This window comes from Pleurodeles waltl, chromosome 3_1, assembly GCF_031143425.1.
Source record: "Pleurodeles waltl isolate 20211129_DDA chromosome 3_1, aPleWal1.hap1.20221129, whole genome shotgun sequence".
Lineage (NCBI taxonomy): Eukaryota > Metazoa > Chordata > Amphibia > Caudata > Salamandridae > Pleurodeles > Pleurodeles waltl.
In genome coordinates this window covers 418,913,347-418,926,377 of record NC_090440.1, presented here as the reverse complement: position 1 = coordinate 418,926,377, position 13,031 = coordinate 418,913,347, and the positions used below count along the sequence as shown (strand labels likewise).

At 43.5% G+C, this 13,031-nt stretch overlaps 1 protein-coding gene across 1 annotated transcript in view; it reads right to left on the bottom strand.

The window, feature by feature from the left end:
* The window catches only part of LOC138284181 (aminopeptidase N-like), a 280,304-nt gene that overhangs the window by 254,465 nt on the left and 12,808 nt on the right, over nt 1-13,031 (bottom strand). The window contains exon 2 of the mRNA XM_069222678.1: nt 4,886-5,028. Coding sequence (XP_069078779.1) covers nt 4,886-5,028 — 143 coding nt within the window. The remainder of the gene's footprint in view (nt 1-4,885; nt 5,029-13,031) is intronic.

Here is a 13,031-nt window from a genome sequence, read left to right as displayed (position 1 = left end):
TGTGCAGCAGTGGTTATGGTATGCTGCGTTGGGCGAGGCGATGCCGTTGTGTGGACAGGCATCACCTTGATGGGCTGTGATGGACATTGAGAAGTCATTGAATCTGGGAAGTCTGTGCAGCAGAAGTGATGTGTCAGGGTTGACGTTGATGCGTTGAGCAGTAAAGGTTATGACCAGGTTTTATGGGAGATGTGCTGCACCTCCGAGGAGATGTGTTTGTCCTTCCTGATCCACAGATGGCCTGGCAGAGCCGCTTCAGGCTCCCTTCTAAGGGTCAAGGACAGGGGTGGCACCACCTGGGACGGTAGAACTCAATGATGATGGGATCTGGAAGACAGTTAAGCCCCTGAGGCTTGTTGTATAAGGCCAGCCAACTAGTCCTTAGTCATCCTGAGGTCCTGGGTTTAGAGATGAAGTTCCAATCCTTCTCCCAGAGAAAGGAGGGAAGTAGGTCAGCACAGCAGGGCATCAGTCCTTCTGTGTGGCACTTCATTCAGCAGCACAACAGTCCTTCCTGGCAGAGTCCACCGGTCCAGAAGTGCACTGAAGAGTTGGGGTGTGAGGTCCAACTTTTATTCCTGGTGCCCATCTTGAAGTGGAGGAAGCTTTTAGAGGTTCCACCCCCTGGGGTGTAAGGCATTCTCTTTGTCCCTGCCCTACCCTAGCTTGTTTAGGATCACAAAAGAATAGTGTCAAACAATTTGTGAGAGTGCTCAGGCAGAACCTTTGTGATGTGCAAGTGTGGTAAATGACAGCACCTCCTCCTCATTAACTCAGAGTGGCCCCTCCTGAAAACACCTATCTTTCCTTTGCCCCACTGTCTGGGAGCAATACAAAAAGACGAAATGGCAGGTACACTTAATCATGTGACCTAGGATCAGACTGCGGGTGCCACACGGTCTGGACAAGAAAATGGCATCTTTCTAAAAGTGGAATTTTCAGAATTGTGGTTAACAATCAGACTTTACCACTTAGGAGGGCTTTTAATTACAATTCTTTAGGCACCAAACTCAGTCCCTCTACCTGCTCCCAATTGGAATTTACAGCCAATAAAATGTAATAAGTTAACTCCAATGTTATCCTATGGGAGAGGTAGGCCTTACAGTAGTGAAAAACGAATGTAGGAGTTTTTCACAGCCAGTACATGTAAATCTTAAAAGTACATGTCCAGCTTTTCAAATACATTATACCCGTCCTTTGGATTGTTCAAGGCCTACCCAAGGGGTGACATATGTATTAAAAAGGAAGATTTGGGCCTGACAAAAGATTTATTTTGTCCGGTCAACATGGCGGTTTAAAACTAAATGAACCTGTACTTAACCCTCTGGTTGGCAAAGTTCAGGCCAACCGCGATGGAGTGCAGGTAAAACTGTTCACACAAGCAACAATGGCAGGCCTGAGACATGGTTAGAGCACTACTTACATAGGTCGCGCCATTAGTGCTGCAGGCCACTAGTAACATTTAATTTACATGACCTAGGAACATGCAGTACCACTTTACCATGGACTTATAGTAAATTAAATATGCCAATTGTGTGTAAACCATGTATACCATGTTTAAAGAAGGGTGCACAAGCTGCAGAGTCCTAAAAGCCAACAAAAATGGGTTAAGTAAACAGGATGACCCTGCAGAAAGGGCTAATCCCAACACGTTCTTTGCATCAAATGGATCTTGGAAACAATTTCATTGCCAAATGAGATGGCCTATTACTTCCACTCCCTAATTCACAATTATTCCTGTCGACTCATATGAATTATATAACTGCTTTTTTTTCAATATATCAGGTTAAAATATGAACTGGGACAAAGGATAGGCATTGCCATCATCCTGTGTCAGGACATTTGTCTCTGTAGTGGCTTTTAACTTAATTGAAGTCAGATAAGCGGAAATATATAGGGTATATATTAACATAGGGTTGGCATAGAACAGTGGAGGATAACTTCAACCTGCTAACTGCCAAAATGGACACCGTCTATATGAATTGGTCGCAGCTGCATTTATTTATTTATTTTAACATTTCTTCATTGTTTTTTGTTTGTGAAGCAGCATTTACCTGTAAAAAGTCAGTGTGCATTTCCTTTTATGCTGATATGGTTTGAGACAAAAATCAAATATTGTACATATTGCCCCGTTATTTCCGGGTTCCAGCCATACAAATTCTTGTAACCCCTCCTGTAAATTACATATTCTGTATAGTTTTCATTGATGGTTAAGTGTGCAAACCAGAGATCGAAAGGCAGATCAATTAGAATGTTTGCATGGTGAGATATGCTTCTAAATTGATATTTCCTAGAAGATATGGGACATGAGTCTAAACCGGTATTGAACATTGTGATACAATACTCCGTTTGTCACAGATTGCACTTATGTGACCGAGGACCATTGACACATCCCTGTGTAAAATAGAACACAAACTCAACATAGGTAAAAAGTAAATGCAATTAGTATGCATCTAAAATGTTGGGCTCGTGGGCTAAGAACCCTAGGGTGCAAACCTTGGTCAACATGTGGTGAAAAGCACATAGGGTGTTGTGATGCTAAACTCCATAAACATGTATTTTAAGGAATAACACAGGTCTGTGCATAGGAGGATGATCCAATAATGGGAATGAGTACAATGTGGCCAGTGTCTTCACCTTGGACCAGGTGTTTATAAATGGAGAGCTCAAGCCTTTCATTATGTTACAGGACACCTTAAAATGAAAACACATACATATTCAACTGTGCCTTAGGAACAGGATAGGGCCATCAGGCTTGAACATCTCGGAGTCTTGCAATACCTGAGGCTATGGGGGCAGCATAAGGACGTTATGTTGGGTCTGTACAATATGCTGGTAAACATTTATATTCTACGCTTCTGGTAGCTCATCTGTGTGATGTGACAAAAGAGGCTTGAAGTCGATTGTAATGAGGACGTCTGGGCATCAGTACCAGAAGTTTTAAATAAAGGTATCACAAAGTCCCGGTAAGATAGTTCGTTTACACAATATGATTAATATTTTTGCTCTGTCCTCCCATAGCGGATATTGGTTGGTGACAGCACTGACCAGTGCAAAAATATGTATTTTGGGACATTGAAGCTCACCACACTTTCCAAGTTTGGATAAACGGCTTATAGAAATGTATAATATGGCCTCTTGAGAAGATTGCAAATTAAATCAGATAGTTTTCTGACATTTGTTCGACACTTGTTGACATGAACAAGACAAGCTGAGGTGTTTCCACGTCATTGAAGACGGTTCATATGTGTTATAATTTGTCAATAAATTGCTACATTCAGGTGCCTCTACTGACCTGTCATGACCCATCTTGCTTTACATGTGTTTGTTCTACTGTACGGGTTTCTGACTGATACCATCTTTAATACTATATATATATATATATATATATATATATATATATATATATTATTTTCCGAAATTAGATCCATTCTGGTATATCTGTCTTGCCTTGAATGTAAAGAATGGTTTGGAATCCGTGGAAAACATGTTGAACTGATTTTTTATGTATGAGTAAAAGCAGAATGTGTGATTCTAAACACAGGTCTCATCTGTTATATTCCACCCTATTCTATTTTGTCCTCTTTATCAGCTGTTCACCAATGCTTGTTATTACACTGCATAAACGAATATGTTTTCTGTCCCCTCTGTATCCCCTCTACCCTCTCGCATTTAAGAAGTATGTAAACATGCAATCTTTTATTATATTGAAGACTAACGGTTGACTTCAATGATATAGTTAGCTGTGGAATACGGGCAGCTAAGTTGGAAGGGTGTTTATAATTTCATGTGAATGCCCATTTGTGAAATGTAGATTGTCATATATTATACAAATTAAAATAAATGAAAAAACTCAAGATGAACCATAACTCATCAGCGCTAAAGAAAATAGATCAAATAAGACTGTGCTGCCTTTGAGTTTGAATACCATGCCTGTGAGGGAGAGGCCCTCCCTATCACAGGGTGTTTTCTATTTCTACACTTTATCTTTTTGAGAGAGGGCTGGAGTAGGAGTTAAAAACAGTCCTGAGAAGGTTTCTTCACCAGTTAATCTAGGCTAGGATAGCAAGCAACCTTGATCATCTCTTGGAGGATTCAAGAGAATATATCAGGGTAACTCCTCATATTCGGTTCTGAAAGCACTGCTTTTCCCCAGCCAGATAGGACTTTCCCTGTTTAGCGTGGCCATGACGAGAGGATGGGGGGTCTACTAACTGCTTGCTTCCCAGAATATCTGTGGGGCAAATCTTAGTCCCATGAAGGAATCCCAATGTGTAGGCCTGCTGCAAGCTAGCCTGAACTTTCTGGGACAGGAGTAAAGCCACTAGTGTGTACTGTGAAATATACTAATGGGTGCAAACCTTTTCTTCATGAATACAACTGTGGACCAAGAAATAGCCATGCATTCTCTTCCCAACCCTTTGTGGGAAAGTAGTCAAATACTGACCCTGATGGGGGTTTCATCTTGGCCCTTGTCAGAGGAAGGTTGGGCAATCACCATCACCACTCCAGTTCGAGTTGCCAGATCTATGCTATCTACAACTGAAGGGATACATCTAAGTCCACAATGCAAGGGAGGCAGAAGTGAGAGTATAGATAAGAGTGAGGGTGTAGTCATGATCACCTTCGGAGGATGATACATGGAATCGTCACACTCTGATGTAGTACCTGGCTCACTAGGAACAGGCATACATTGAAACCCCTTCACCAGTCCAAACAGACAGTCTACTGTTATATCAGATGGCCTCATTTCTGTTATCCCAGTGCTGTTTTTGTGTTAGACTTATCTTTTTAACTCCTGCATTCCCAATACAGAAACAACATCCTGCACTGAAATTTGACATTTTTGTAAGTAGTCTTTGTCTACCTCATGTGAGTAGCTTACTTATGTTCGGCATATTTGACAGTGCAACAAATTGTGGCTTATAGATCAAAGTGATATTAAAAGTGGCCTTCATCTCTGGCTCGTCAAAGCACGGGAAGGCTTTCCTGGCATCAGTTGCTTCCATCTGTGTAGTCGCAATGATTCTGAAATGAAGCAGAGTTTTAAGTTAACTTAAGCCCCATTTTTGGATTTTCACGATAAACCGATGAACAGTGCATAGCCATTACATACAATTTAAAACGTTTCAATTTTTCTAGTGAAATTATTTATATGCATTTTTTATTACAATCACATGCATAGAACATATTTTCCATTAACTATAGCATTAGCCTTTCATCTTATGTCAGAAGCACGGCAAGGTGAGTTGAACGTCTCCTTCTGCTGATTCTTTGTGCCAGGCAAAATAGCATTATATAAAACTTTTAATATTATGATGATTCTGATGATGAGATTATTATTATTGTTCGAAATGGGGTCTTTGGTTGGCAGTCAGGTTACCCCTTGTCCAAGCAAGGACCCTCACTCAAGTCAGGGTAAGTCACACACAATCCAAATTATCCTGTGCCCACCCTCTGGTAGCCTGACACTGAGCAGTCAAGCTTAATTTAGAAGGCAATGTGTAAAAGTATTTGTGCAATAAATCATTCAATACCATCATATAGCACCATAAAAATATAGCAAACAGTGTTTAGAAAAATATATAATATTTATCTGGATAAATGCAGGTCAAAACGATCAAAGATGCAATAAGTAAATGTAGAGATATCACTGAAAAGTGATATAAAGTGTCTTAAGTCTTTTTAAAGCAAACAAAGTCTCTTTCGCGTGAAAAGTCTCCGCAAAGGGCCGCAGAGGAGGAGAAGCGTGAGAACAAAGGGGTGTGCGTTGATTTCTCGGGCCGCACACGGCGATGCATCGTTTAGTTTCCACACAGGGACGGCTGTGCATCGATTTCTGGGGCTCGGTCGTGGATCCTCTTCGGGTTGCGGGGTTTTCAGTTGCCCCAGGGACGGTGCGTGGATTTCCTGCACTGGCAAGATGAAGTCACAGGAACTGCGTTGATCTGGTGGCGGGTGTTGCGTCAAATTTTCTACCGCACAGCAGGCGCTGCGTCGATTCCTCTCTGGAAGTCGGGCTGCGTCGTTCCGGCTCGGCTGTGTTCCATCCAGTGGGCCGTGTATTGAATTTCCAGTAGCTACGCTGGCGCTGCATCAATCTTCTCGTTGCTAAGTCGGGGTGCGCCGTTCCGGTTCTACTTGTGGTGACATTTTCACTGCGGGGCCGGCTGTGCGTCGTTTCTGGCAGGCTGTGCATTGGATTTTGCCGCACAAAGAGTCCTTCTTGAAGAGATGAAGTCTTTTTGGTCTTGAGACTTTAGGGAACAGGAGGCAAGCTCTATCCAAGCCCTTAGAGAGCACTTCTTCACCACAGCCAGAGAGCAACAAGGCAGCAGGGCAACAGCAAGGCAGCAGTCCTTCACAGATAGCAGTCAGGTGAGTCCTTTGGGCAGCCAGGCAGCTCTTCTTGGCAGGATGCAGGTTCTGGTTACAAGTTTTTTCTCCAGGAAGTGTCTGAGTTGGAAGGGGCAAAGGCCCTGTTTATATACCCAAATGCACCTTTGAAGTGGGGGAGACTTCAAAGAGTGGCTTAGAAGTGCACCAAGTCCCCTTTGAGTTCAATCCTGTCTGCCAGGGTCCCAGTAGGGGGTGTGGCAGTCCTTTGAGTGAGAGCAGGTCCTCCACCCTCCCAGCCCAAGAAGACTCATTCAAAATGCAGATGTATGCAGGTGAGGCTGAGTATCCTGTGTTTGGGGTGTGTCTGAGTGAATGCACAAGGAGCTGTCAACTAAACCTAGCCAGACGTGGATTGTAAGGCACAGAAAGATATAAGTGCAGAGAAATGCTCACTTTCTAAAAGTGGCATTTCTAAAATAGTCATATTAAATCCAACTTCACCAGTCAGCAGGATTTTATATCACCATTCTGGCCGTACTAAATATGACCTTCCTACTCCTTTCAGATCAGCAGCTACCACTCAAACAATGTATGAGGGCAGCCCCAATTTTAGCCTATGAAGGGAGCAGGCCTCACAGAAGTGTAAAAACGTATTTAGGAGTTTTACTCTACCAGGACATGTAAACTACACAGGTACATGTACTGCCTTTTGCCTACACAGCATCCTGCCTTATGGGTTACCTAGGGCAGTGGTTCCCAACCTGTGGGCAAGTGACCCCTGGGGGTCCGCGAAGCCTCCTCAGGGGGTCCGCGACTGCTTAGAAAATGTAATAATATTAGGTTCCAACTATCAGTAATGACTCAGTGGGGGTCCCCGGATTCCAATAATGATTCAGTGGGGGTCCCCGGGCTCCAGTATTGATAAAATGGGGCTCCACAGATGTCAAAAGGTTGGGAACCACTGACCTAGGGCATACCTTAGGGGTATCTTATATGTAGAAAAATGGGAGTTTTAGGCTTGGAAAGTACTTTTAAATGCCCTAGTCGAATTGGTAGTGAAACTGCACACACAGGCCTTGCAATGGCAGGCCTGAGACAAGGTTAAGGGGCTACTTAAGTGGGTGGCACAATCAGTGCTGCAGGCCCACCACTAGCATTTAATCTACAGGCCCTTGGCACATATTGTACACTCTACTAGGGACTTATAAGTAAATTAAATAGTCCAATTGGGTATGATCCAATGTTACCATGTTTAAAGGGAGAGAGCATATGCACTTTAGCACTGATTAGCAGTGGTAAAGTGGGCAGAGTCTAAAAACCAGCAAAAACAGTGTCCAAAAAGTGGAGGGAGGCAGGCAAAAAGTTAGGGGTGACCACCCTAAGGCTGTCAGGTCTAACACGTATTATTATTGTTATCATTTTAGTTATTATCATTGTACTTCTCATTAATAATAACAACAATAATACTAACAATCTAAAAAGGTAGAGTCCTCTGCATAGTCAAGGCTGCCAGATAGACCCAGAGATGGGCTCATTGATGACAGTTTGATGAAGGGTGAGGTCTCTGAGAAGCAGTCAACGAAGGGGGAAAAGCTTTAAGTGGGAAAAATCTGGAGTTCTAGGAAGTTGTCAGCATCAGTTTAATGTTGCTCAGGGTCCTTCCCAATGAAGCTTTATACCTTGAGACCTAGGCCCATATTTATACTTTTTACGCAAAACTGTGCTGCTTTGCTTCATTCCAGAGTGCCAGCTGGGTGCCAAATTTATGGAAACCTGCAAGCTGGTGCAAATGGTGGGTTAGCGTTAAAAAAAAAAAAGGGTGTTAGCTGGGTGGGGGTGGCGGTATGGGAGAAGAGGGTTTTGTGCCAAAAAATAACGCTAGGCTGGTTAGAGACAAAAAAAATGCCTTTAACCAGCCTAGTGTAATTTTCCGACACAAAACCATCCATACCACATGACTCCTGTCTTGTAAAAGACAGGAGTCATGCCCACCACCCCATTGTCCATCACAGGGGACAAGGGTCACCTGTGCATGGCCATTACACCCAGTTCCATGTAGGAGGGCCCATTTTAGGGCCCTCAATGGCACTTTAAAAAAGTTTAAAAAATACGTACCTCTAATTACCTGGGATGGGGTCCCCCATCCTCCTGCGTCCCTCTGGTGGGGGTGTTCCTGGGGTTTGGGGAGGGCACCGGTGGACCCATTCCATGGTGTCTGACCATGAAAATTGGTCCACAAGTCCCCTAATGCCTGGTCTGACTCAGATGTTAAATAATGGTGCAAAGCAAGCTTTGCTCCATTATTTGGCTCCTCCTCCCACCCCTGCAGCATTTTAGCACATGGGGTGCAATATGGGGCTATGGGGATAGCACCAGTTTTAGATGGGAATAAATACCTTTCATCTCCTTGATGCAGCGTAGGTTCACGCATCTAAAAAATGGTGCAAGACGTGTCTAACATCAAAATATAAATATGGAGCACCACATTCGCGTAAAACAAAAAATGACACAACTGTGGTGAAAAAAGTATAAATATGGACCTTAAACTCTTCTGTGGACAGTGTATATGTGTGAGGGGGTAGTTGCATTGGTATTGCTAACACATTTTTTCCTTCGCAGGAATCAATGCTTGACGAGGCCAATGAATCTTTGAACCCAGCATAAGGGTGTGGTGAGAAATCATTAGAATTTACAGCAAATCAGTTATCATTACCGCAGTATGACCAATGCGGCCCTACAAAGTAAACTCCAGTCTGAAATAAAGTCCAATGGTTTATATTACAAGCTTAGACTCAAAGTCATGGAGACAGTTCTCAAAAAAAGTTATAAAGAGACAATATTAGCAAGGGCTGCCCAAGGCGATCAAAGGAAAGAACATTAGCAGAGCTAAACATTCAACGAATACAATACAGAACATCAAAAGAATAACCTGATGTACAGAAAACAAGCGCTGCTCAGTTCTAATAAGCACTAGGGCAATTTAAATCAATCAAGTTTAGCTAGATGGAGCAAGCGGAATACCAATCAGGAAAAAAAGGAAATCTGGGGCAACAAATCACTAACTACAATGGGCAAAAAAAAATAAAGAGAAAAGGCATCAGCTTCTCATAAGCTCGGTCAGAAGCCTTCTTCTGTGGATCATGGGGAAAATCTCTAAGGGCCAGATGTACAATGCATTTTACTGGTAGCAAATGATCCATAGGTCCATTTATGAGTGGTACAATGCATTTTACTATGTACCAACCCTATTTTGCAAATCAGTAGCTATTACTGACTCACAAAATAGGGTTTGAGCGTCACTATTAGGAAGGGGCATGTAAAGGGCATCCCATCCTGATAGCGTGTTACACTTATATATAAGAATGTTTTGAGGCAAGGAAGGCGGTCGCAAAATAATCATACTTTACCAACTCCTTAAAGGAGGCGATAACCCATTCGCAAACAGGAAGGGGTCTCCAAGGGACCCCTTCCCCTTTGTGAATGGGGGTGCCAACACCCACCCAAGGGGGTGTCTTTAAATATGATTAAAGCGTAGATTCCCTTTGGATGCACTCTCCAACCCCCTGGTGTGTGTCTGGGGCCTGGCCTGGGCAAGGCAGGATTTCACAAACAAGAGAGACTTTCCTTTGAAGTAAGCCTACTTCAAAGGCCAAAATGGGTATAAGAAGGGCACCCAAAACCACAGACTTTAGATCATTTCTGGGCACCAAGAGGAACCTCTGCCTGGAGACGAGCTGAGGAGAAGTGCTGCCCTGCCTGTGACTGTGCTTTGTGGAGCTAGCCTGCAGTTGCGGCTTCTGCCTGGTGAAAGGGGACAAAGACTGGACTTTGTTGTCCATTCCTGCTTGTGAAGAAATCTCCAAAGGCTTGTCCTGCGCTTGCCTCCTGTTGTTGAAGTCCCAGGGCCATCAAAGACTTCCCCTGCCAGCACCTGGACTCTGCTGAGACTCCTGCCCTGCCAAGTGGTGCCCTATCCAGTTCCTGGGGCTTTGAACGGTGAAGCCGGCAGACCAAGTTTGAAATCCACACACTGACGGCCGTGCGGGGAAATTTCAGACGCGGCTGAAGAAACGAAGCACCACTGGCTCCATGGCTGAAATCAACGCAACACTTGCAGCGCGGCTGGAAGATCGACACTCCCGGCTGGAGAAATGACGTGCTGAATCGCTAACGGAGGCTGGTAACATTGCAACCCACACAGTGCGGTTTTGCTATCACAGTGCGGCAGGATTTTCGACGCAAACCTTGCTGGGTGCTGAAAAACAGCACAACGCCTGCCCGGACCCGAGTTCTGCCCGGATCGACACATCGCTCTCCTGCGGAGAGGAAAACCGACGCACGCCCACCGGAGAAGGAGAAACAACGCCCGATCTCACTTGCGGGTGAGAAATCGATGCACCGCTTACCTTTTTCGATGCACACTCACCCATGCGTGTTATTTTGACTCTACCCAGGTACTTTTCAATGCTGACAGTGTTTTACCTGTTTACAAAAGGAATTAAGACTATTTTGCTTTTAAAATTAATAACTTGACTTTTGTAAGTTTGATTTTTGTTGATTTGGTCTTGTTTTGTTTAGATAAATATTTTCTATTTTTCTAAACCTGTGTTGTGTCATTTTGTAGTGTAGTTTACTGTGTGTGTTAGTACAAATACTTTTCACCTAGCACTCTGAAGTTAAACCTGCCTGCTTGTGCCAAGCTACCAAGGGTGTGAGCGGGTGTTAGCTGAGGGTGATTCTCCTTTACCCTGACTACCCCTTGCTTGGACAGGGGGTAACCTGACTGCTAACCAAAGACCACATTTCTAACACCCATTACCAATAGGTAGCAAATATTCACATCTGGTCTCATCCATATACATTGTAACATTCTTATATGTTGCTAGTCCACAGTCCTTAACGTACTATACTCAAGGACAACTTTCCATGCTCACTATGCGTAAAACAATGAAACATCTATTACCACTCCAGCATTATCATGAGAACAAAATCTGAAAGAAAGGTTCACTTTCGCAATATTACTTCTGCACAGTTGTGAGCAGAGGGCCTTTCAGGCCTCATTCAGGCTAATGTAAGTGAATTAAAACAGCACATAAAGACCATACAAATAAAGCACAATTTAACATCAGAATCATAATTTTAACATTAATGAACTCCCATTTGTGTTAATCTTACAGTAACCTTTAAATGAAATACTTCTGTTAATACATTTCCGCTAGCATGGTGCAGAGCTAATTTTCTTTTTACTTTTTACCACGTGTTTTTTATCAGTTGACATACAGTGAATGCATGTTAATATGGCTTTCCAATGCACCACTTTACAACTAAACCATTAGTACTTTGATTAATACAATGCATAAACTGTCACAAAAAAATGATAATAAGGGACAGTACCTAAATGTATGCTACATACCTAGCAATTCAGGTAGTTGAGCGTGATAATATACAAATCCTATGAAAGCTTGATTGCACTGTGGCAAGGTGAATGTTGAGGTCACCACTAGCCAGTGCCTTCTAAATGAAAAAACATGACTTCAAAAAAAATTGAGCCAATTATTACAACTTATTTTTAAAAATTGACCTTTTAGGGCCTTGTGTTTTATGATGTGTGCGTAATGGCATACATCCTATAACTGCTTTTTGCTATTTGAAACACTTCCACATCCAGACTCTGCCTTTTCTCTCCTACTGGATATTGCCCTTGTGGGCTGGCACCCTTGGAAGCCAATTCTTAAACCAGAGGGCTTCTGCCTCTGTCACTTTCTTCAGATTTCCAAGATAATTACAGCTGGCCGGGGAGGCTTGAGGAGAGACAGAGAGAAAGAGAGAGAGAATCAGCAAGGAGGAAAGCAGCAGGACTGGTTTGACCATTTTTGCAAGGGCCTATTTTGGTTTCCAACTTGGTCCTTTCCACTACTGCAGAAAATCTTGAAATATTTGCAGTGTTATCAGGGAACAGGTGGTGGTGGGGTAGGCGGGGTGAAAGGAGTTCACAGTGTGAAAATGCAAGAACTACCCAGAAACATCAGGGGTGACTGCTGAGTAAGGACAATATCAGGTTTCCTCACAATATTAAGATTGCACTGACTCTGTGTGCCATGCAGAAACAGAACAATTCAAATTGCTTGACCTGACCAATAGGAATTTAAGAATGGGAAACAAGACAAATGTAAGGCATGTTTAAATAAACTCTTAAGCAAACTAGGAATCCCAAAGCAAGCAGTACTCTCAGCTTCATGCCCATCCTCTTGCAGAATCTGCAATGGCCACTGCTCATTATGGTCATTTTCTTGTGAAACAGCACGTATGTGCAGTAGAAACAGTTCTCACACATGACTTTGAGTGACTGACAGATCAATCAATCAATCAATCAATCAGTGAATTTATAAAGCGCGCTATGTACCCGACAGGGTTTCGAGGCGCTGGGGGGGGGGGGTGCTGCTAGCGTTCGAAGAGCCATGTCTTGAGGAGTCTCCTGAAGGTGAGGAGGTCCTGGGTCTGGCGTAGTGAGGTGGGGAGAGAGTTCCAGGTCTTGGCGGCGAGGAAGGAGAAGGATCTGCCGCCAGAGGTCTTGCGCTGGAGTCGGGGGACGATGGTGAGGGCGAGGTTGGCAGAGCGGAGTTGACGTGTGTGGACGTAGAAGTTGAGTCTGGTGTTCAGGTAGGTGGGTCCGGTGTTGTGTAGAGCCTTGT